General features: G+C 51.5%; 1 protein-coding gene across 12 annotated transcripts in view; it reads left to right on the top strand.

Annotated features, from left to right (window-relative positions):
- The window catches only part of ZNF384 (zinc finger protein 384), a 149,556-nt gene that overhangs the window by 73,667 nt on the left and 50,888 nt on the right, over window positions 1-25,001 (top strand). For 9 of the 12 annotated variants that reach the window (XM_073595389.1, XM_073595391.1, XM_073595392.1 and 6 more), the window contains 2 exons: window positions 15,562-15,653; window positions 16,965-16,999. Coding sequence is in view for 3 of the 12 variants with exons in the window: in XM_073595392.1 (XP_073451493.1) it covers window positions 16,972-16,999 (28 nt within the window). In the remaining 9 variants the exon portion in view is untranslated. The remainder of the gene's footprint in view (window positions 1-15,561; window positions 15,654-16,964; window positions 17,000-25,001) is intronic. The other 3 variants (XM_073595396.1, XM_073595398.1, XM_073595397.1) reach the window with 1 other exon arrangement.

A 25,001-nucleotide genomic window follows, 5' to 3' on the forward strand; every position in this document is an offset into this window, starting at 1 on the left:
GGAAGATGGAGATTTCTGGAGACATGGGCTGGAAACTTCCTGACAATGTTGGGCACAGTGGACACCGGGAGATCTCTGGAGACACAGCCTGGAAACTTCCTGACAATATTTGGCACAGTGGACACCGGGAGATCTCTGGAGACACGGCTGGAAACTTCCTGACAATGTTGGGCACAGTCGACACCGGAAGATGGAGATTTCTGGAGACACGGGCTGGAAACTTCCTGACAGTGTTGGGCACAGTGGACACCGGGAGATCTCTGGAGACACAGCCTGGAAACTTCCTGACAATGTTTGGCACAGTGGACACCGGGAGATCTCTGGAGACACAGCCTGGAAACTTCCTGACAATGTTGGGCACAGTGGACACCGGGAGATCTCTGGAGACACGGCTGGAATTTTCCTGACAATGTTTGGCACAGTGGACACCGGGAGATCTCTGGAGACACAGCCTGGAAACTTCCTGACAGTGTTGGGCACAGTGGACACCGGGAGATCTCTGGAGACACGCTGGAAACTTCCTGACAGTGTTGGGCACAGTGGACACCGGGAGATCTCTGGAGACACGGGCTGGAGACTTCCTGACAATGTTGGGCACAGTGGACACCGGGAGATCTCTGGAGACACGGCTGGAATTTTCCTGACAATGTTGGGCACAGTGGACACCGGGAAATCTCTGGAGACACGCTGGAAACTTCCTGACAGTGTTGGGCACAGTGGACACCGGGAGATCTCTGGAGACACGGGCTGGAAACTTCCTGACAATGTTGGACACCGGGAGATCTCTGGAGATGGACCTGTAACCGCGAGATTGTCCATACTTCTCCACAAATCCTCAGACATTTATTTGCTGCTCTTTCTCTTCTCCATGCTCCGTGTGGCACACAGAGGCTCACAACAGAAAGGTGGAGTCCATTTTTCACACAGACGCCTCTGCTTAACGGAATCCACTTCTTCTAACTTCCTATTTGGTCTGTGGGACAGGAAGTAAGGAGATTTCTCCCAGATGGGACACAGGCAGAATACCCCGGCTTGGCTCTTGACTCTTTCCTACATTATATAAAATCTATTCATAAAGTTGTAGCCCTTCTCCTGAGTTTAGTCGTTGTTGGTTGATGGTGATGGAAGTTGCAGCTCTGCGATGTCACATAAGACTGTCCACAAGAACGTTGCTTGGAGTTTCATATGATGTTGATTTAATCAGCATTATAAGCGAAGTATGGCCAAAGCTTTTTTTGGTCCTATTTCTCCTGGGGGGCACTTACTTTTGCTCTCCCGCGACCCAGGGTCAGCTGACAGCGGGCTTTTGTAGAAGTAGAGCCGCTCCAGACTCTGGAAATATCCCGACAATATTGTCGAGATTCACCCAGCTGCTGATTGACAGCTGGCTCCTGATTTCAGCTGAGAGCCTAAGCCAGCTGCGCCGGATGCTTTAGTGATCTTTGGAGAGCAGTGACTGACATTCACTCCCCTCCGCAGACTGAGAACCGAGCAATCGGCGGTCACATGATCGCTCAGTTCTCTGGCTTAGAGCCGACGTGGTACAGCTGCAGCATAGAGGTGAGTGTGTGTTTTTTTTTTTTACCACTTCATGTATGAGTACGGCGGCAGAGCGGCTCCCCTGTGCCAGTCACATATCTAATATGTGGTGCAGCACTTCCGGGTGTGTGTGGGGTAGGGGGGCACCGGCTGTACAGTGATTGGTCACAGCACAAGACGATCAGCGGGTGCCGGCCAATGGATGACTGATGGGCGAGGAGGAAGACAGGATGGAGCTCTGTCCTGTCAGCGGGATGTGATGGATTTTGTTTCCCTCCAAAGCACATCCCTTAGTGAAAACGGCACACACAAACACTAGCTTTAACCCTTTGATCGCCTCTTCCCAGCCAGTGTCATTAGTACAGTGACAGTGCATATTTTTTAGCAATGATCACTGTATTTGTGTCACTGGTTCCCACAAAGTGTCAGATAGTCCGCCGCAATATCGCCGTCCCGTTATAAGTCGCTGATCACCGCCATTACTAGTACAAAAATAAATAAAAGTTCCAGTATATCTCCCATAGTTTGTAGATGCACTGAAAAAAAAAGCACAAGAAAAATGCATCCCTTTCCATGTATGTCTTCGTATTGGTCCGTTGTGCTGCCGTTGCGGTGTTAACAATCCAGCTTGGCGCATTTCTGGTGCATATTTGGTCAGTTTCAAAAACACATCTCCTCATCGACATGCATTGAAAACGGGGCACATGACCTACGAAAAAATTCACCATAAACACCGCAAAATCCACTGTGTTTTATCGGCACCTTTTTTGTTTCTATTGGCAAAACGCAGATCACCCTGTTTTCTCTGTGCCGATATCCCTGGTTATCCCTGTGCCGATGTCCCTGGTTATCCCTGTGCCGATATCCCTGGTTTCCCTGTGCCGATGTCCCTGGTTATCCCTGTGCCGATGTCCCTGGTTATCCCTGTGCCGATATCCCTGGTTTCCCTGTGCCGATGTCCCTGGTTTCCCTGTGCCGATGTCCCTGGTTATCCCTGTGCCGATGTCCCTGGTTATCCCTGTGCCGATATCCCTGGTTTCCCTGTGCCGATGTCCCTGGTTTCCCTGTGCCGATGTCCCTGGTTTCCCTGTGCCGATGTCCCTGGTTTCCCTGTGCCGATGTCCCTGGTTTCCCTGTGCCGATGTCCCTGGTTTCCCTGTGCCGATGTCCCTGGTTTCCCTGTGCCGATGTCCCTGGTTTGGATATCCCTGGTTTCCCTGTGCCGATGTCCCTGGTTATCCCTGTGCCGATGTCCCTGGTTATCCCTGTGCCGATGTCCCTGGTTTCCCTGTGCCGATGTCCCTGGTTTCCCTGTGCCGATGTCCCTGGTTTCCCTGTGCCGATGTCCCTGGTTTCCCTGTGCCGATGTCCCTGGTTTCCCTGTGCCGATGTCCCTGGTTTCCCTGTGCCGATGTCCCTGGTTTCCCTGTGCCGATGTCCCTGGTTTGGATGTCCCTGGTTTCCCTGTGCCGATGTCCCTGGTTTGGATATCCCTGGTTATCCCCGTGCCGATGTCCCTGGTTTCCCTGTGCCGATGTCCCTGGTTTGGATATCCCTGGTTTCCCTGTGCTGATGTCCCTGGTTATCCCTGTGCCGATGTCCCTGGTTTGGATGTCCCTGGTTATCCCTGTGCCGATGTCCCTGGTTTGGATGTCCCTGGTTATCCCTGTGCCGATGTCCCTGGTTTGGATATCCCTGGTTATCCCTGTGCCGATGTCCCTGGTTATCCCTGTGCCGATGTCCCTGGTTATCCCTGTGCCGATGTCCCTGGTTTGGATATCCCTGGTTTCCCTGTGCTGATGTCCCTGGTGTGGATATCCCTGGTTTCCCTGTGCTGATGTCCCTATTTTCCCGGGCAAACTTTATTGTTGTTTTTTTTTTTTCTATTTTATTAAAAAAAAAATTTCCCCAAAAAAAGTGTTTGAAGAATTCCTGCACATATACCGTGTGATATAAAACGATCGCTATTTTATGCCCTCGAGTCTCTGCTACAAAACATATATAAATGTTTGGGGGGGTTCTGAGTAATGTGATGTTTTTTACACGTAGGAGCCGAGAATATGGCCGGTATGGAAGTGGTTAATAGAGCGAAAAATCAAATCCAGAGGTGATTACATGCCAAAAGAAATCTCTATTTGTGTGATAAAATGATACAAATGTCATTTGGGTTCGGTGTTGACGGACCGCGCAATTCTCAGTCAGGCTCCTCCCACACGGGCGGTCTGATCAGACCCTCCATTCACCCCGATGGAGCCGCGGATGTCAGCGCTGACATATCCTCTGACATCCGCCGCCATCCAATCTGCCAAATCCAGGCGGATGGAGGTCCTATTTCCCATCCGTTGATCGGATGAACAGGCGGTCCGTTTTCATCCAATCCCCCCATAGAGGAGAGCAGGACTCTGATAGGTCCGTCTGTGCACAGTGATCAACCCATCAAAACGGATCTGCCCCGTGTGAAAGGGGCCTTAGAGTAGAGCAGTGTGAAAAGAAAAAAATGACCTGGTCATGAGGGGGGGGGTAAAACCTTCCGGTGGGCGAGAGGGTAACAAACATCTGTTATATTTATTACAGCACTTTACATATATAGTACATTCACATCAGTCCCTGCCCTCAGGAGCTTACAATCTACGTTCCATAACACACATACTGGGGACAATGTAGACCGGAGCCAATTACCTCCTAGCATGTCTTTGTAGTGTGGGGGGAAACCCACGCAGGCGCAGGGAGAACATGCAAACTGCAGGCAGGTATCGCTGTGGTTGGGAATTGAACCGACGTCTCCGGTGCTGCCAGGCGGAAGTGTTGACCACTCCGCCACCGTGCCCCCCCAACAGGGTGATGTTTGTGATGTCGCTACTAGAAGACCGGTGTGTAGATGTGTTGTGATGTCACCACCCCTCCTCTCTACCTCATCCAATCAGAGAAGATCTATCCAGCTTCATCTGATTTGGCTGAGGTGGAGAGGCAGGCTGATGATGTCACGATCTCCGACCCAGCCAATCAGCTGAAGCCTTGTATTCATTCATAGAACACAAAGCTTCCCATGATTGGCTGAGCATGACTTGATTTCATTTCCGGAATTGCGACGGAAAGCGCTGTATACTGTATATAGCTGTATATATCTGAGGCTTCATACCTGATAGGCGGCACTGTTGGGCGCATGTTGTCACTGATGAAGGACGGCTCTTTGCCAAGATTGGGATCACGCCTTGTCCCAGGAACACGGCCCCCCCCCCCCGCGCCGAGGGGGCGCAATCGTGGCTAAACTGGGCGCTGTCGTATGTCATCGTGTATGTGGAGCGGTTGGTTGCAGTGTGTGTGTGGCGCGGTTGGTTGCAGTGTGTGTGGCGCGGTTGGTTGCAGTGTGTGTGTGGAGCGGTTGGTTGCAGTGTGTGTGTGGCGCGGTTGGTTGCAGTGTGTGTGTGTGGCGCGGTTGGTTGCAGTGTGTGTGTGTGGAGCGGTTGGTTGCAGTGTGTGTGTGTGGAGCGGTTGGTTGCAGTGTGTGTGGCGCGGTTGGTTGCAGTGTGTGTGTGTGTGGCGCGGTTGGTTGCAGTGTGTGTGTGGCGCGGTTGGTTGCAGTGTGTGTGTGTTGCGGTTGCAGTGTGTGTGTGGAGCGGTTGGTTGCAGTGTGTGTGGCACGGTTGGTTGCAGTGTGTGTTTCTGTGGCACTATTGCAGTGTGTGTGTGTGTGTGTGTGTGTGTGTGTGTGGCGCGGTTGGTTGCAGTGTGTGTGTGGCGCGGTTGGTTGCAGTGTGTGTGTGGCGCGGTTGGTTGCAGTGTGTGTGTGTGGCGCGGTTGGTTGCAGTGTGTGTGTGGTGCAGTTGCAGTGTGTGTGTGTGGCGCGGTTGGTTGCAGTGTGTGTGTGGCGCGGTTGGTTGCAGTGTGTGTGTGTGGTGCAGTTGCAGTGTGTGTGTGGCACGGTTGGTTGCAGTGTGTGTTTCTGTGGCACTATTGCAGTGTGTGTGTGTGTGTGTGGAGCGGTTGGTTGCAGTGTGTATGTGGCGCGGTTGGTTGCAGTGTGTGTGGCGCGGTTGGTTGCAGTGTGTGTGGCGCGGTTGGTTGCAGTGTGTGTGGAGCGGTTGGTTGCAGTGTGTGTGTATGGCGCGGTTGGTTGCAGTGTGTGTGTGGAGCGGTTGGTTGCAGTGTGTGTGTGGCGCGGTTGGTTGCAGTGTGTGTGGAGCGGTTGGTTGCAGTGTGTGTGGAGCGGTTGGTTGCAGTGTGTGTGTGGCGCGGTTGGTTGCAGTGTGTGTGTGGCGCGGTTGGTTGCAGTGTGTGTGTGGCGCGGTTGGTTGCAGTGTGTGTGTGGCGCGGTTGGTTGCAGTGTGTGTGTGGCGCGGTTGGTTGCAGTGTGTGTGTGGCGCGGTTGGTTGCAGTGTGTGTGGCGCGGTTGGTTGCAGTGTGTGTGTGGAGCGGTTGGTTGCAGTGTGTGTGGCGCGGTTGGTTGCAGTGTGTGTGGCGCGGTTGGTTGCAGTGTGTGTGTATGGCGCGGTTGGTTGCAGTGTGTGTGTGGAGCGGTTGGTTGCAGTGTGTGTGTGGCGCGGTTGGTTGCAGTGTGTGTGGAGCGGTTGGTTGCAGTGTGTGTGGAGCGGTTGGTTGCAGTGTGTGTGTGTTGCGGTTGCAGTGTGTGTGTGGCGCGGTTGGTTGCAGTGTGTGTGTGGCGCGGTTGGTTGCAGTGTGTGTGTGGCGCGGTTGGTTGCAGTGTGTGTGTGGCGCGGTTGGTTGCAGTGTGTGTGTGGCGCGGTTGGTTGCAGTGTGTGTGTGGCGCGGTTGGTTGCAGTGTGTGTGTGGAGTGGTTGGTTGCAGTGTGTGTGTGGCGCGGTTGGTTGCAATGTGTGTGTGGTGCAGTTGCAGTGTGTGTGTGTGGTGCAGTTGCAGTGTGTGTGTGGTACGGTTGGTTGCAGTGTGTGTGTGTGGAGCGGTTGGTTGCAGTGTGTGTGTGTGGCGCGGTTGGTTGCAGTGTGTGTGTGGCGCGGTTGGTTGCAGTGTGTGTGTGGCGCGGTTGGTTGCAGTGTGTGTGTGTGGTGCAGTTGCAGTGTGTGTGTGGCACGGTTGGTTGCAGTGTGTGTTTCTGTGGCACTATTGCAGTGTGTGTGTGTGTGTGTGTGTGGAGCGGTTGGTTGCAGTGTGTGTGTATGGCGCGGTTGGTTGCAGTGTGTGTGTGGAGCGGTTGGTTGCAGTGTGTGTGTGGCGCGGTTGGTTGCAATGTGTGTGTGGTGCAGTTGCAGTGTGTGTGTGGAGCGGTTGGTTGCAGTGTGTGTTTCTGTGGCACTATTGCAGTGTGTGTGTGGCGCGGTTGGTTGCAGTGTGTGTGTGTGTGTGGCGCGGTTGGTTGCAGTGTGTGTTTCTGTGGCACTATTGCAGTGTGTGTGTGGCGCGGTTGGTTGCAGTGTGTGTGGCGCGGTTGGTTGCAGTGTGTGTGGTGCAGTTGCAGTGTGTGTGGCACGGTTGGTTGCAGTGTGTGTGTTGTGGTTGCAGTGTGTGTTTCTGTGGCACTATTGCAGTGTGTGTGGCGCGGTTGGTTGCAGTGTGTGTGTGGTGCAGTTGCAGTGTGTGTGTGTGGCGCAGTTGGTTGCAGTGTGTGTGTGGCGCGGTTGGTTGCAGTGTGTGTGTGTGTGTGTGTGTGGAGCGGTTGGTTGCAGTGTGTGTGTGTGTGGAGCGGTTGGTTGCAGTGTGTGTGTGTGTGGAGCGGTTGGTTGCAGTGTGTGTGGCGCGGTTGGTTGCAGTGTGTGTGTGTGTTGCGGTTGCAATGTGTGTGGCGCGGTTGGTTGCAGTGTGTGTTTCTGTGGCACTATTGCAGTGTGTGTGGCGCGGTTGGTTGCAGTGTGTGTGTGTTGCGGTTGCAGTGTGTGTGTGGCGCGGTTGGTTGCAGTGTGTGTTTCTGTGGCACTATTGCAGTGTGTGTGGAGCGGTTGGTTGCAGTGTGTGTGTGTTGCGGTTGCAGTGTGTGTGTGGAGCGGTTGGTTGCAGTGTGTGTGTGTTGCGGTTGCAATGTGTGTGGCGCGGTTGGTTGCAGTGTGTGTGTGGTGCAGTTGCAGTGTGTGTGTGGAGCGGTTGGTTGCAGTGTGTGTGTGTGTGTGGAGCGGTTGGTTGCAGTGTGTGTGTGTGGAGCGGTTGGTTGCAGTGTGTGTGTGTGTGGAGCGGTTGGTTGCAGTGTGTGTGTGTGTGGAGCGGTTGGTTGCAGTGTGTGTGTGTGTGGAGCGGTTGGTTGCAGTGTGTGTGTGTGTGGAGCGGTTGGTTGCAGTGTGTGTGTATGTGGCGTGGTTGGTTGCAGTGTGTGTGGCGTGGTTGGTTGCAGTGTGTGTGGCGTGGTTGGTTGCAGTGTGTGTGTGTGGCGTGGTTGGTTGCAGTGTGTGTGGCGTGGTTGGTTGCAGTGTGTGTGTGTGGCGCGGTTGGTTGCAGTGTGTGTGTGTGGCGCGGTTGGTTGCAGTGTGTGTGTGTGGCGCGGTTGGTTGCAGTGTGTGTGTGTGGCGTGGTTGGTTGCAGTGTGTGTGTGTGTGGCGCGGTTGGTTGCAGTGTGTGTGGCGCGGTTGGTTGCAGTGTGTGTGTGTGGCGTGGTTGGTTGCAGTGTGTGTGTGTGTGGCGCGGTTGGTTGCAGTGTGTGTGTGTGTGTGGCACGGTTGGTTGCAGTGTGTGTGGCGTGGTTGGTTGCAGTGTGTGTGTGTGTGGCGCGGTTGGTTGCAGTGTGTGTGTGTGTGTGTGGCACGGTTGGTTGCAGTGTGTGTGGCGTGGTTGGTTGCAGTGTGTGTGTGTGGCGCGGTTGGTTGCAGTGTGTGTGTGTGGCGCGGTTGGTTGCAGTGTGTGTGTGGCGTGGTTGGTTGCAGTGTGTGTGTGTGTGTGGCGTGGTTGGTTGCAGTGTGTGTGGCGCGGTTGGTTGCAGTGTGTGTGTGGCGTGGTTGGTTGCAGTGTGTGTGTGTGTGGCGCGGTTGGTTGCAGTGTGTGTGTGTGTGGCGCGGTTGGTTGCAGTGTGTGTGTGTGTGGCGCGGTTGGTTGCAGTGTGTGTGTGTGTGGCGCGGTTGGTTGCAGTGTGTGTGTGTGTGTGGCGCGGTTGGTTGCAGTGTGTGTGTGTGTGGCGCGGTTGGTTGCAGTGTGTGTGTGTGTGGCGCGGTTGGTTGCAGTGTGTGTATGTGGCACGGTTGGTTGCAGTGTGTGTATGTGGCACGGTTGGTTGCAGTGTGTGTATGTGGCACGGTTGGTTGCAGTGTGTGTGTGTGGCGTGGTTGGTTGCAGTGTGTGTGTGTGGCGCGGTTGGTTGCAGTGTGTGTGTGTGTGGCGCGGTTGGTTGCAGTGTGTGTGTGTGTGGCGCGGTTGGTTGCAGTGTGTGTGTGTGTGGCGCGGTTGGTTGCAGTGTGTGTGTGTGTGGCGCGGTTGGTTGCAGTGTGTGTGTGTGGCGTGGTTGGTTGCAGTGTGTGTGTGTGTGTGGCGCGGTTGGTTGCAGTGTGTGTGTGTGGCGTGGTTGGTTGCAGTGTGTGTGTGTGGAGCGGTTGGTTGCAGTGTGTGTGTGTGGCGTGGTTGGTTGCAGTGTGTGTGTGTGGAGCGGTTGGTTGCAGTGTGTGTGTGTGGAGCGGTTGGTTGCAGTGTGTGTGTGGAGCGGTTTTTTTGCAGTGTGTGTGTGTGGCGCGGTTGGTTGCAGTGTGTGTGTGTGGCGCGGTTGGTTGCAGTGTGTGTGTGTGTGGCGCGGTTGGTTGCAGTGTGTGTGTGTGGCGCGGTTGGTTGCAGTGTGTGTGTGGCGCGGTTGGTTGCAGTGTGTGTGTGTGGCGTGGTTGGTTGCAGTGTGTGTGTGTGTGTGGCGCGGTTGGTTGCAGTGTGTGTGTGTGGCGTGGTTGGTTGCAGTGTGTGTGTGTGGCGCGGTTGGTTGCAGTGTGTGTGTGTGGCGTGGTTGGTTGCAGTGTGTGTGTGTGGCGTGGTTGGTTGCAGTGTGTATGTGGCGTGGTTGGTTGCAGTGTGTGTGTGTGGCGCGGTTGGTTGCAGTGTGTGTGTGTGGCGTGGTTGGTTGCAGTGTGTGTGTGTGGCGTGGTTGGTTGCAGTGTGTGTGTGGCGCGGTTGGTTGCAGTGTGTGTGTGTGTGGCGTGGTTAGTTGCAGTGTGTGTGTGTGGCGTGGTTGGTTGCAGTGTGTGTATGTGGCGCGGTTGGTTGCAGTGTGTGTGTGTGGCGTGGTTGGTTGCAGTGTGTGTGTGTGGCGTGGTTGGTTGCAGTGTGTGTGTGTGGCGTGGTTGGTTGCAGTGTGTGTGTGTGGCGTGGTTGGTTGCAGTGTGTGTGTGTGTGGCGTGGTTGGTTGCAGTGTGTGTGTGTGTGGCGTGGTTGGTTGCAGTGTGTGTGTGTGTGGCGTGGTTGGTTGCAGTGTGTGTGTGTGTGGCGTGGTTGGTTGCAGTGTGTATGTGGTGTGGTTGGTTGCAGTGTGTGTATGTGGCGCGGTTGGTTGCAGTGTGTGTGTGTGGCGCGGTTGGTTGCAGTGTGTGTGTGTGGCGTGGTTGGTTGCAGTGTGTGTGTGTGGCGTGGTTGGTTGCAGTGTGTGTGTGGCGCGGTCTGCCGTCTTTCTTTACCCGGTATAGCGGTAATAGGAAGGCACAGGGATTGTTGAGCCTTTGTTTTGGTCTCCCCGCGTCATATGGAACAAATTAAAGCGATGACTTTCCTCCAGACAGACGTCTGCTGTTCCTCCCAGATGCGTTTTGTGTAACCTGGGAAAGTCTGCACTGAACATTCCTCACGTTGGTCTGAATGGCGATCGCTGTGAATGATTTATTACTTTTCCCGGTGTGAGGAGCGGCGGCGGCACTTGTTTGGTGTGTTTAGTCCCGGCGCACAGCTGGACCAATGCCAAGGGAAGATGATGATGGAACAAGCAAACCTTTGTGATATTTATGTCTTCTGTGGCTTCTTATACCTACCGATCAGCCATAACATTATGACCACTGACCGGTAAAGTAAATAACATTATCTGGTTACAATGACATCTGAAAGTGGGAGGGATACATTAGGCAGCAAGTGAACATGTTGTCCCTGAAGTTGATGTGTTGAAAGCAGCAGAAATGAGCAAGTGAAAGGATTTGAGAGACTTTGACCAGGGCCAAATTGCAACTGGGTCCGAGCAAGTCCAGAACTGCGGCTCTTGTGAGTTGTTCCTGGTCTGTAGTGGTCGGGACCGACCTTGGTGTGCTCCAAGGAAGAACCGGTGACAGGGTCATGGGTGGCCAAAGTTCATTGATGTATGTTGGGTTGTGTGTAGTCCGAATCAATAGAAGAGGTATTGGAGCTCAGATTGCTGGTTGTGAAAGGAAGGTGTTGGAGCATGCAGAGCATCGCAGTGTGTTGTGTACGGGGCGGTGTAGAGTATCGCAGTGTGTTGTGTACGGGGCGGTGTAGAGTATCGCAGTGTGTTGTGTACGGGGCGGTGTAGAGTATCGCAGTGTGTTGTGTACGGGGCGGTGTAGAGTATCGCAGTGTGTTGTGTACGGGGCGGTGTAGAGTATCGCAGTGTGTTGTGTACGGGGCGGTGTAGAGTATCGCAGTGTGTTGTGTACGGGGCGGTGTAGAGTATCGCAGTGTGTTGTGTACGGGGCGGTGTAGAGTATCGCGGTGTGTTGTGTAGAAAGGTGTCGGAGCACACAGAGTATCGCAGTGTGTTGTGTACGAGGCGGTGTAGAGTATCGCAGTGTGTTGTGTACGGGGCGGTGTAGAGTATCGCAGTGTGTTGTGTACGGGGCGGTGTAGAGTATCGCAGTGTGTTGTGTACGAGGCGATGTAGAGTATCGCAGTGTGTTGTGTACGGGGCGGTGTAGAGTATCGCAGTGTGTTGTGTACGGGGCGGTGTAGAGAATCGCAGTGTGTTGTGTACGGGGCGGTGTAGAGTATCGCAGTGTGTTGTGTACGGGGCGGTGTAGAGTATCGCAGTGTGTTGTGTACGGGGCGGTGTAGAGTATCGCAGTGTGTTGTGTACGGGGCGGTGTAGAGTATCGCAGTGTGTTGTGTACGGGGCGGTGTAGAGTATCGCAGTGTGTTGTGTACGAGGCGATGTAGAGTATCGCAGTGTGTTGTGTACGGGGCGGTGTAGAGTATCGCAGTGTGTTGTGTACGGGGCGGTGTAGAGTATCGCAGTGTGTTGTGTACGAGGCGATGTAGAGTATCGCAGTGTTGTGTACGGGGCGGTGTAGAGTATCGCAGTGTGTTGTGTACGGGGCGGTGTAGAGTATCGCAGTGTGTTGTGTACGGGGCGGTGTAGAGTATCGCAGTGTGTTGTGTACGGGGCGGTGTAGAGTATCGCAGTGTGTTGTGTACGGGGCGGTGTAGAGTATCGCAGTGTTGTGTACGGGGCGGTGTAGAGTATCGCAGTGTGTTGTGTACGAGGCGGTGTAGAGTATTGCAGTGTTGTGTACGGGGCGGTGTAGAGTATCGCAGTGTGTTGTGTACGGGGCGGTGTAGAGTATCGCAGTGTTGTGTACGGGGCGGTGTAGAGTATCGCAGTGTGTTGTGTACGGGGCGGTGTAGAGTATCGCAGTGTGTTGTGTACGGGGCGGTGTAGAGTATCGCAGTGTTGTGTACGGGGCGGTGTAGAGTATCGCAGTGTGTTGTGTACGGGGCGGTGTAGAGTATCGCAGTGTGTTGTGTACGGGGCGGTGTAGAGTATCGCAGTGTGTTGTGTACGGGGCGGTGTAGAGTATCGCAGTGTGTTGTGTACGGGGCGGTGTAGAGTATCGCAGTGTGTTGTGTACGGGGCGGTGTAGAGTATCGCAGTGTGTTGTGTACGGGGCGGTGTAGAGTATCGCAGTGTGTTGTGTACGGGGCGGTGTAGAGTATCGCAGTGTGTTGTGTACGGGGCGGTGTAGAGTATCGCAGTGTGTTGTGTACGGGGCGGTGTAGAGTATCGCAGTGTGTTGTGTACGGGGCGGTGTAGAGTATCGCAGTGTGTTGTGTACGGGGCGGTGTAGAGTATCGCAGTGTGTTGTGTACGGGGCGGTGTAGAGTATCGCAGTGTTGTGTACGGGGCGGTGTAGAGTATCGCAGTGTGTTGTGTACGAGGCGGTGTAGAGTATCGCAGTGTGTTGTGTACGGGGCGGTGTAGAGTATCGCAGTGTGTTGTGTACGGGGCGGTGTAGAGTATCGCAGTGTTGTGTACGGGGCGGTGTAGAGTATCGCAGTGTGTTGTGTACGGGGCGGTGTAGAGTATCGCAGTGTGTTGTGTACGGGGCGGTGTAGAGTATCGCAGTGTTGTGTACGGGGCGGTGTAGAGTATCGCAGTGTGTTGTGTACGGGGCGGTGTAGAGTATCGCAGTGTGTTGTGTACGGGGCGGTGTAGAGTATCGCAGTGTGTTGTGTACGGGGCGGTGTAGAGTATCGCAGTGTGTTGTGTACGGGGCGGTGTAGAGTATCGCAGTGTGTTGTGTACGGGGCGGTGTAGAGTATCGCAGTGTGTTGTGTACGGGGCGGTGTAGAGTATCGCAGTGTGTTGTGTACGGGGCGGTGTAGAGTATCGCAGTGTGTTGTGTACGGGGCGGTGTAGAGTATCGCAGTGTGTTGTGTACGGGGCGGTGTAGAGTATCGCAGTGTGTTGTGTACGGGGCGGTGTAGAGTATCGCAGTGTGTTGTGTACGGGGCGGTGTAGAGTATCGCAGTGTGTTGTGTACGGGGCGGTGTAGAGTATCGCAGTGTGTTGTGTACGGGGCGGTGTAGAGTATCGCAGTGTGTTGTGTACGGGGCGGTGTAGAGTATCGCAGTGTGTTGTGTACGGGGCGGTGTAGAGAATCGCAGTGTGTTGTGTACGGGGCGGTGTAGAGTATCGCAGTGTGTTGTGTACGAGGCGGTGTAGAGTATCGCAGTGTGTTGTGTACGGGGCGGTGTAGAGTATCGCAGTGTGTTGTGTACGGGGCGGTGTAGAGTATCGCAGTGTGTTGTGTACGGGGCGGTGTAGAGTATCGCAGTGTGTTGTGTACGAGGCGGTGTAGAGTATCGCAGTGTGTTGTGTACGAGGCGGTGTAGAGTATCGCAGTGTGTTGTGTACGGGGCGGTGTAGAGTATCGCAGTGTGTTGTGTACGGGGCGGTGTAGAGTATCGCAGTGTGTTGTGTACGGGGCGGTGTAGAGTATCGCAGTGTGTTGTGTACGGGGCGGTGTAGAGTATCGCAGTGTGTTGTGTACGGGGCGGTGTAGAGTATCGCAGTGTGTTGTGTACGGGGCGGTGTAGAGTATCGCAGTGTGTTGTGTACGGGGCGGTGTAGAGTATCGCAGTGTGTTGTGTACGGGGCGGTGTAGAGTATCGCAGTGTGTTGTGTACGGGGCGGTGTAGAGTATCGCAGTGTGTTGTGTACGGGGCGGTGTAGAGTATCGCAGTGTGTTGTGTACGGGGCGGTGTAGAGTATCGCAGTGTGTTGTGTACGGGGCGGTGTAGAGTATCGCAGTGTGTTGTGTACGGGGCGGTGTAGAGTATCGCAGTGTGTTGTGTACGGGGCGGTGTAGAGTATCGCAGTGTGTTGTGTACGGGGCGGTGTAGAGTATCGCAGTGTGTTGTGTACGGGGCGGTGTAGAGTATCGCAGTGTGTTGTGTACGGGGCGGTGTAGAGTATCGCAGATACCACACCATACCTTCAGAGGTCTAGCGAGGTCCATGCCTGGATGGGACAGGACTGTTTTGGTGGGGGGGGGGACCTACTCGTTATTGGGTGCACTAATCTGCCGCACTTATGGGCACTGAGAGGCGGCATGGATAGGCGGTACAGATGGGCACTGATGGGTGACAATGATGGGCGGCACTGATTGCCAGTGCTGACTGTCATGGCTAATGGGCACTGATTTGTGGGTAGTGTGGGCACTGATTTGTGGCACTTGTGGGCACTGATATATGGCATTGATGGGCATGGATAGGTGGCATGGATAGGCGGTACAGATGGGCACTGATGGGTGACAATGATGGGCAGCACTGATAGGTGGCACTAATTGCCAGCGCTGACTGGCATTACTAATGGGCACTGATTTGTGGCACTTGTGGGCACTGATTGCTGCCACTGGTGGGCTCTGATCACTGGCATTGGTGGGCTCTGATCACTGGCATTGGTGGGCTCTGATCACTGGCATTGGTGGGCATGGTATGTTTACACTTTATTTGTATATTGATGATCAGTGCCCTGATTACTTCCCTAGCTGTCCCCCTGTGAGGAGATGCAGCTGATCGGCTCTTCTCTCCTCCTGTCAGTGTGAGGTGAGGAGAGCCGATTACCGGTATCTCCGCGTTTAAATGTGCGGACGCGGCTCTTTACGCAGATCGGTGTCATACCGTGTCCTAGCAACACGGGGCGGCCACGATCGCCGTGCTGCACGCGAGAGCGGCTGTTCTGTGCCGCCATCATATGACAGCTGCTCAGAACCAAGAGCTGCACCGCTCCGCCGTCATTTGTGGGCGGGCAGCAACTGGTTACTGATTTTTTTTTTTTTAATGATTATACAGCTGAATTAATTTTATTTTTATTTTCTTTGTACATCTGCCTGATATTTAATTTTAAAAACTGGAAGAAGCCAAACTTATTATATGTAAAACTTTTACTATCTGCTTAGTAGTGGGTGCTCAGTGATATTATTATTCACGATTTATATGGCACCAACAGTTTACGCAGAGCTTTACAATGTAGAGAGGGGGGGGGGGGGGGGGGCGGCACAATTACAATACAGTTCAATACAGGAGGGCCCGGCTCAAAGAGCTTACATTCTAAAGGGAGGGGGTACAAAAGGTAATAGATGCCGGGAATGATTTGATGGGGGTGGGTATGAGAGAGACTTCCCTGAATTAAGTGAGTTTTCAGGGATCTCCTAAAAGGTGGACAGGCTAAGAACTGATGGGATATACTGGGGCAGGGAGCTCCAGAGGATGGGAGAGGCTCTGGAGAAGTCCTGAAGGGCGAACATGGGAGGAGGTAACAAGGGAGCTACAGAGCAGGAGGTCCTGGGAGGAGCGGAGGGGACGATTGTGATAGGACTTTACTATTTCCACAACCTGTAGATATAACCTGACCGTTTTCTTGTCTTTTTTTTACAGATTGCTGAACTGAATTCTTCTTCATGATCTGAACCCAAACATCGCTGCTGTGCCTGCGCTGCGGAGACTTCCCTGCAAGGAAGTGGGGAGGGGTGAGTGTCATCTGCCGCTTTTGTATAAAGCTTTGTGACCGTATCTCTGGTGGGGGGTGTAGAAGGTATTCGCAGTGCTGCAGCAGACCTAGTGAGACCTTTTTTCTTTCTGTGTTTTTTTAAATTTTTTTAATATATATATATATATATATATATATATATATATATATATATATATATATATATATATATATATATATATATTTTTTTTTTTTTTTCCGGTTGAGGACAACATGCATGTGTCACACAGAGCTATAAAACATCATTTAAACAGAGCGTATGTTACACTTCCTGTCCTTCTGCTCCTCTGCCTGGCACCAGGGATGGCTTTGCAGTAGAGATCAGTGAAGGCAAGATGGCCTCCAATCATCTCTATGGCCTTGGAGGACCAGAGCGACGTCATGTAAACAAGGCTTTTTTTTTTTGTTTTTGTTAAAGAAAAAGATCACAATTTTTTTTTTTTTTTTTTTTTTTTTTTAACTTTTGCTTTTACAGGTAGAGGAAAGATTTGGGGTCTTACAGACCCCAGATCTCTCCATAAAGAGGACCTGTCATGCTGTATTGCTGTCGCAAGGGATGTTTATATTTCTTGCAATAGCAATTAATGTGATAAAAAAATGTAAAGGGACAGTGTAAAATTTAAAAAAATGTAATGAAATAATAATAAAAATATATATTTTTTTTTTAAGTACCCCCCCCCCCAAAAAACAAAAAACAAAAACGACGTTTCAAAAACCACTGCGCAAGAAACGTGTGACATATAAAATTGCAACGACCGCTATTTTATTCTCTAAGGCTGCTTTCACACTGAGGAGCTTTACAGGCGCTATAGTGCTAAAAATAGCGCCTGTAAAGAGCCTCTCCTCTCGGGCTTTCACACCGGGGCGGTGCGCTTGCAGGATGGTAAAAAAAAGTCCTGCAAGCCGCATCTTTGCAGCACTGTGTATAACACCGCTCCTAAAGCTCCCCTTCCCATTGAAATCAATGGGCAGGGCGCTTTCCGGGCGGTTTTAACCCTTTTTCGCCCTCCAGCAGGGGTTATAAGTGCCCCGCTAGCGGCCGAATAGTGCCACTAAAAATAGCGGCGCTTTACCACCGACGCCCCCAACGCACCCGTGTGAAAGCACTCTAAGGCCTCTGCTTAAATAAATAAATAAATATAGCTCTAGCAGATGCTGCTGTCCAAAAATAAACAACAAAAAAAAAAACCCAAAATGTAACTCAGTGTTTATCAACACCGTTCAAACGGGAAATCGAGATACAAAGTAACATTGTCCCTTTTATTTCTACTCCGTTTTTATTTATCTGCAGATCAAGGATGAACTTCCATCCTCATATAATGTCAGGTAAAGTATAACTAAAGGAAAAAAACCTTTATTTTTTTATTTTTATTTTTTATTTTTTGGCTAGAGGTGCACCGAATAGAAATTTTGGTGCTGAAATCTAAAATTCAGGACGCACTTGACCAAAACCGAAAATGACAGTTTTTAATTTTTTTTTTATAAATGTATATTTGACTTTTTGATTAATATCATGAATGTAAATGAATATAAATTTATTGTCGGCCATTATCGGCACCTTTTTAGGGCACGAAAAGCTCAAGAAAAATGCATCCCTTTAAATTCTGTGTGTGTCTTCACACTGGTCCGTTGCGCTTCCGTTATAAAAATCTTAATTGCTGCATTTTTGGTCAGTTAAAAAAGAATAACTGCACCTCCCCATTGAAATGCATTGAAAATGCAGCAAGAACGCATCCATAACGCACCCGTGTTCCGTTTTTGGTACAGTTTTTTTGAGTCGCATAACCTATGAAAAACGCACCCATAAGCACAGTAAAGTCGCGGCAAAATTGCGTGCATTTTTTTCAGCGCCATTTTGGGCACCTTTTTCTCAGTCGGCAAAATGCCAAGAAAAACCACCATTTTTGGGTGATATGCTTCATGTGCCCCTTGGTGAGAAGATTCATCCTCTCTATTTGTTGTGTTTATCATTATCACCGAAAGTGAAAGACAATCCCAAATTTTGGGTCTTCCCCAGAACAGTAATAAGAGGGGAAATCTCCCCTCCCATCAGGTAGAACAAGGATTTGGAGGGATTTCCTCTCACTTCCTGTTGTGGTTATTGGACCGGAAGTGAGGGGGAAATCTCCACAATAGGGACACAGATGGCGAAATGAAAACAAGTTTTGCCTTTAGTTCTACTTTAAAGCAACCTGACAATTGGGATACGGTTATTCTTTCTTTTTTCTTTTTTTTTTTTTAACCCTTTCATGACTAAGCCTATTTTTGAAATTTGGTGTTTACAAGTTAAAATCCGTATTTTTTGCTAGAAAATTACTTAGAACCCCCAAACATTTATATATATTTTTTTAACAGAGAATCTAGAGAATAAAATGGAGATTGTTGCAATATTTTATATCACGCGGTATTTGTGCAGCGGTGTTTTAAACGCAAATTTTTGGGAAAAGGGACACTTTCATGAATTTAAAAAAAAACAAACAGTAAAGTTACCCCCATTTTTTGTATAATGTAAAGGTGATGTTACGCCGAGGAAATAGATACCAAACATGTCACGCTTTATAATTGCACGCACTCGTGGAGTGGCGACAAACTACGGTACCTACGAATTTCCATAGGTGACGCATTAAATTGTTTTTTACGGTTACCAGGTTAGAGTTACAGAGGAGGTCTAGGAATAGAATTATTGCTCTCGCTCTGACGATCGCGGTGATACCTCACATGTGTGATTTGAACACCATTTACATATGTGAGCGCGACTTCCGTATGCGTCTTCTTTGCTGCGCAAGTTCGCGGGGGCGCTTTAAAAAAATGTTTTTTTTCTTATTTATTTTTATATTTATAAATTGTGTTTAAAAAAAAAATAATTTTTTTTGATGACTTTTATTGCTGTCACAGGGAATGTAAACATCTCTTGTGACAGTAATAGGTGGTGACAGGTCCTCTTTATGGAGAGATCGGGGGGTCTAAAAGACCTTCAATCCCTCCTTTGCACTTCAAAGTATTCAGATCGCCAAAAACTGTGATTCTGATTACTGTGTATTTTTTTTAAAACCGGCGCCATTGGCAGCCGAGTAAACGGGAAGTGACGTCATGACGTCGCTTCCGTGATTACGATTAGGAGGCTGGAACAAAGCCGCCCACGGCTTCGTTCCATCCCGCCCCCAGCCGCCGGAGGCGGCCGATTGGTCATCGGGCCTCCCGAGCGAACGGGAGGCCCGGTAAGAGCAGTGGGGGGGGGGGGGGGGGACATCCTCTCCCGCTCCTCCGGTATAACAGCCGAGTGACTTTTAGCCGCATCGGTTGTTATACCAGGAAAGTCGATCGCCCGCTCTAAACAACAGTACCGGGATGATGCCTGCAGCTGCGGGCATCATCCTGGTATAACCCAGGAAAGCCGAGTACACACATCTGCATACGCTCGGCGGGAAGGGGTTTATGAAGACTCTAACCCCCTATTCAACTATGATTTTATTGCTTTTTCTTTATTTCTATTTTAGTAATCATTATTGATCAAAAGAGAATTATGGGGACTTTTTTTTTTTTTTTTTTTTTTTTTAATTATTCTTGCCTAGCTGGATGCTCTATGTGTTTTCCCCGCTGGCTCTAACATTGAGAACTGATCGATCCAACACCACTGATCGCTCGTGGTTCCTAGAGCTCCCTGAGCAGAGAGCTGCTGACTGTCCCCATCTGTCTGTTCTCCCCCCCCTCCCCCTCGTTCATTGGAGCGCTGTACTGTAAGGGGGCGGGAGCCGCTTTCTGAGAGGCTGAGCCAGCCGAGTGCCAGTCCAGGCATGTAGGCGGATCCCAACTCAACCAACCAATCTGAGCCTGGACCGCACCTAGAGCTGCTCGATTCTGGCCAAAATGAGAATCAGTTTTTTTTTTGTTTTTTTTTGCTTAGAATAAAACGATCATGATTCATTAAAGTGTAATTTTTCTCCCCAAAAATTGCATTTGAATGACTGCTGTGCAAATATAGTGTAAAAAAACTAAAATATAATAAAATGTTTGGGGGGGGGGTTCTAAGTAATTTTCTAGCAAAAAAAAACATGATTTTAACTTGAAACCAACTTATGTCAGAAAAAGTGGTTAAACTTCCCTCATTTACAGACCGAAGTCTAATTCTTTGATCTAAAAGACAAATTGTTACAATGTTTATACTTAAAGCGGGGGTCCACCTACATCAACCTAAAAAAAAAAAAATATTAAAAGCCAGCAGCTACAAATACTGCAGCTGCTGACTTTTAATACATGGCCACTTACCTGTCCCTGGGTCCAGTGATGTCGGCAGGCGACACCGACAACCCGCTCGATTCTCAGCAGCTGCCGCCACCATCCTAGGTGAGGGAATCAGGAAGTGAAGCGTTGCGGCTTCACTTCCTGGTTCCCTGCTGCGCATGCGTGAGTCGCGCTGCGCATCGTAACGGGTCCCCGCTATCTCCTGGGAGCTGTGTGATTCCCAGGAGACAGTGCGGAGGGACAGGAAGAAGCATAGACTCCCGTGGGAGTCTATGCCGGAAGTCTTAGACAGGTATCTGCGCCCCCCTCCCCCCTGAAAGGTGCCAAATGTGACACCGGAGGGGGGGAGGGTTCCGAAAAGCGGAAGTTCCATTTTTGGGTGGAACTCCGCTTTAAGTTCCACTGCTAAAGAATGTTGTGATTCTTGGCAGACTGCCCGTTTTGTTTTTTTTTCTTTCTTTCTTTCTTTCGTGAAATAATTTGTCAAGATTGCAATGGGGAAAAAATCGCAATAACGATTCTTAACAATCGTGCAGCTCTACTGTGATGTCAGCTGACAGCGGGCTTCATCCCCGTCTGCTGGAAACGGGTCACAGGAGTGCAGAACGAAGCTCGCTCCTCTGACCCGCAGGAGAAGTACAATCCAGCTCTCCCTATACTTCTCCTTTTTCATTTTGTTCATTTTTTTTTTTTTTTATCAAAAAAGGTGCAGAATTGGGAGGGAAAAAAGCTTTTATTTTATCTGTAAATAACCTTTGGAATTGTTTTGTACCAGAATCACCACTTTAGTGTCGTCTTATAGAATACAATGTAAGCTGTTTAACTGCAGGAACACTATTCATGTTTATATTGTTGGTCAATATAGACACATTTACGAAGAGAGGCCTTGTTTGTCCTTAAAGTGGTTGTAAACCTCTGGACGTTTTTTTTCTCTTACCCTCCAAGGTAATGTCATAATGTGCTAGCATGCATCGCATACTAGCACATTATGTTAAACTCCCCTAAAAATAAATCTCTTCCAGTGCCGAGATGTCAGAGCTGCAGGCGCTCTCATCTTCACCCATCTTTCTTCCGGGTTCGCCGACTCCGGCTGAGAGGACGTCACTCCCGCGCATGGATGGCCGTTCCTTCAGAGCGCAGGCGCCAGTGATGTCACAGGTTGTCACTGGTTCTTTGTACATGAAAGGTCTCCTAAGCGGCGCACATTTAGGAGACATTTACACTACCTCACCTATAGGTAAAAGTTAATGATGGAAGTTTACTTTCACTTCAACTGGTTCCCACCCGGCCTATTAGTGAATGATGTTGGGTCTGGCCTCCTGACAATCGGGGTTGACACAGCCGATGACCAATCACTGCACCCGCTCACTGACGGCACCATGTGACCGCTGTAACCAATCACAGCAGGTCACATGACAGTTGTAAACAATGGACGGCTTCCTTTTATGCCATCCATTGTATACAATTATGTTGCTAGCTGTGATTGTTCGCAGTGATCATATGGTATAGACTGGGCCAATCATGGTTCATCTGTGCCATGTGATCAGCTGTGGCCAATCACAGCTAATCTCAACAAAACAGACTGACAATCGATCTCATTCAGTAAAATACTTTCTTATAGCGATGAAATGAACTGCTATAAGCAAGCATAATGTGTTAAAAATCCCGATCACTTCCCCGGAGTAGTACAGTGTTACCATGGTAACATTACATTGCTCTGGTCACAGTGTGTTTAAAAAAAATGTTTTTTTGTACTGTCGCCTTTTACAGTAGAATTCCAGGCTTTACTTAACTGTTCCTAAAAATGCCCCTCACCCCTCCTTGCCATTATACTGACTCACCTGTGTAAGAAAGATGTATCTACTTCCCTATTTTCAGGCTGCTCTGGTCACGTGATCTCCCCTGTGTCAGCCAGTGCAGTGGCGTCACTATGGGGGGGGGGGGTGCAGACTGCACCCAGGTGACACCCGCCAGAGGGGTGACACCATCACAGCCGCCGCCAGCATAAGTCCTGCTGATGCCATCGCTGCCAGTACTAAGCAAACATGGCATCCTGAGCACATATGGAGGAATGAGGGGGATGCTGCATTTGGCATAACGCCGGCGGCATCTGCAGGGACGTGGTGGTGTGTGGGGGAGGACCTGGCACAGGCTGAAGCTGAGACTCCGCTGAAGTAGAGTGCTGGCTTGCTGGTGCTCGGAACCCAGGATGGAGGGAGGGGGAGGGTAGACTCGGGCACCGGCTGTTTACACTAAAGACAATGCTGCCCCAAACGTTTCCTATGACTGGCAGAACCCAGCTCTTCACTTCACCTCTACCGGCTCCGCCATCCCTGGGCACCGTGTGACACTGCTCCATGGAGCTCATCGTGTGGGGGGGCTGGGATCACCAAGAAACTACCCACCTCCTGGATCACCTGTGCTGCCCATCCTCTCCTCACCTTTTCTTTTTAACCGTGTGCCTGCTGAAATGCCATCAGCACCCCCCACACTTGGGGGTTCCTGTTGGGCTATGTCCTTTTTAGGGTGTCACCCTCCCTTTAAAATCAGTGTGCCCACCCCCCATTCCCTCCATTAGCCTTTCAGTGGCCTCCATTCCTAGGAAGGTTGATCATGGTGAAAGCTCTGACATACACCTGTCCGTGGCAGCAAAGTGCTCAGCCAGAATCTGCCTCTCACCAGGTGACACCAAACCCTAGTGACACCTCTAGTGCTGGCTGCAGGGGAGAGGAGAGAGAGCGCGGACAGCGGCTGGTTATGTCTGGAGCAGTGATGTCATCCATAGGCTTCTATGGCCTATGTCTTGGTGCTTCCCCCCCCCCAGCACAAATCCCGCCTCTTACTACAAATCCCCCCAATTGACTTCCCAATTCCACACTGTGCCCCGGGGCAGCTGCTCCCCCTCCTGCCCACCCCTTGTCCCGGCCCTGGCCATCATGCAGACACATTGCTGGTATTCACTTGTCACCCCCGAGCAACAGCCAATAGAGATCATGCGGACGCATGTAAACGTTCGCACAAATGTTACATGTGTACAGCGTATGGACAGCATTGTATGCCGGCGGATTTCATCCTCCTCATTTGGGATCGCCCGATTTATATTGAATCGCAGGCAGCAAGTGGAAATTATTGGATAACCAACCAGATTATCCCGTATGAGAAAGTTCTATATAGGAATAGGAACTGTCCCCTAAAAATCAGAGAATTTGGGATCCCCCGTGTGAATGTGCGGTGACCTCCCCACCCTTCCCGTTATAACCGTCTCCTTCAGTATATGAGAACCTCTCTGCAATCGTATTTTACAATGTATGTCTGTACCGGACCCTCACCAGACACCCTCTCACCAGACACCCTCTCACCAGAGACCCTCTCACCAGAGACCCTCTCACCAGAGACCCTCTCACCAGAGACCCTCTCACCAGAGACCCTCTCACCAGACACCCTCTCACCAGACACCCTCTCACCAGACACCCCCTCACCAGACACCCTCTCACCAGACACCCTCTCACCAGACACCCCCTCACCAGAGACCCCCTCACCAGAGACCCCCTCACCAGAGACCCCCTCACCAGAGACCCTCTCACCAGAGACCCTCTCACCAGAGACCCTCTCACCAGAGACCCTCTCACCAGAGACCCTCTCACCAGAGACCCTCTCACCAGAGACCCTCTCACCAGACACCCTCTCACCAGACACCCCCTCACCAGAGACCCCCTCACCAGACACCCTCTCACCAGACACCCTCTCACCAGACACCCTCTCACCAGACACCCTCTCACCAGACACCCTCTCACCAGACACCCTCTCACCAGACACCCCCTCACCAGAGACCCCCTCACCAGACACCCTCTCACCAGACACCCTCTCACCAGACACCCTCTCACCAGACACCCTCTCACCAGACACCCTCTCACCAGACACCCTCTCACCAGACACCCTCTCACCAGACACCCTCTCACCAGAGACCCCCTCACCAGACACCCTCTCACCAGACACCCTCTCACCAGAGACCCTCTCACCAGACACCCTCTCACCAGACACCCTCTCACCAGACACCCTCTCACCAGACACCCTCTCACCAGACACCCTCTCACCAGACACCCTCTCACCAGACACCCTCTCACCAGAGACCCCCTCACCAGACACCCTCTCACCAGACACCCTCTCACCAGAGACCCTCTCACCAGACACCCTCTCACCAGACACCCTCTCACCAGACACCCTCTCACCAGACACCCTCTCACCAGACACCCTCTCACCAGAGACCCCCTCACCAGACACCCTCTCACCAGACACCCTCTCACCAGACACCCTCTCACCAGACACCCTCTCACCAGACACCCTCTCACCAGACACCCTCTCACCAGACACCCCCTCACCAGACACCCCCTCACCAGAGACCCTCTCACCAGAGACCCTCTCACCAGAGACCCTCTCACCAGAGACCCTCTCACCAGAGACCCTCTCACCAGAGACCCTCTCACCAGACACCCTCTCACCAGACACCCTCTCACCAGACACCCTCTCACCAGACACCCCCTCACCAGACACCCTCTCACCAGACACCCTCTCACCAGACACCCTCTCACCAGACACCCTCTCACCAGACACCCTCTCACCAGACACCCTCTCACCAGACACCCTCTCACCAGACACCCTCTCACCAGACACCCTCTCACCAGACACCCTCTCACCAGACACCCTCTCACCAGACACCCTCTCACCAGACACCCTCTCACCAGACACCCCCTCACCAGACACCCCCTCACCAGACACCCCCTCACCAGACACCCCCTCACCAGACACCCCCTCACCAGAGACCCTCTCACCAGAGACCCTCTCACCAGACACCCTCTCACCAGAGACCCTCTCACCAGACACCAGACACCCTCTCACCAGAGACCCTCTCACCAGACACCAGACACCCTCTCACCAGACACCCTCTCACCAGACACCCTCTCACCAGACACCCTCTCACCAGACACCCTCTCACCAGACACCCTCACCGCTCCACATCCTTGTTTGGTTTTGTCTGTTTATCAAACATTTTCCTGTTGTTTTTTTTTATACAATTGCTGAAATTGTG

This window comes from Aquarana catesbeiana, linkage group LG08 (assembly GCF_042186555.1).
Source record: "Aquarana catesbeiana isolate 2022-GZ linkage group LG08, ASM4218655v1, whole genome shotgun sequence".
Taxonomy (NCBI): Eukaryota; Metazoa; Chordata; class Amphibia; order Anura; family Ranidae; genus Aquarana; species Aquarana catesbeiana.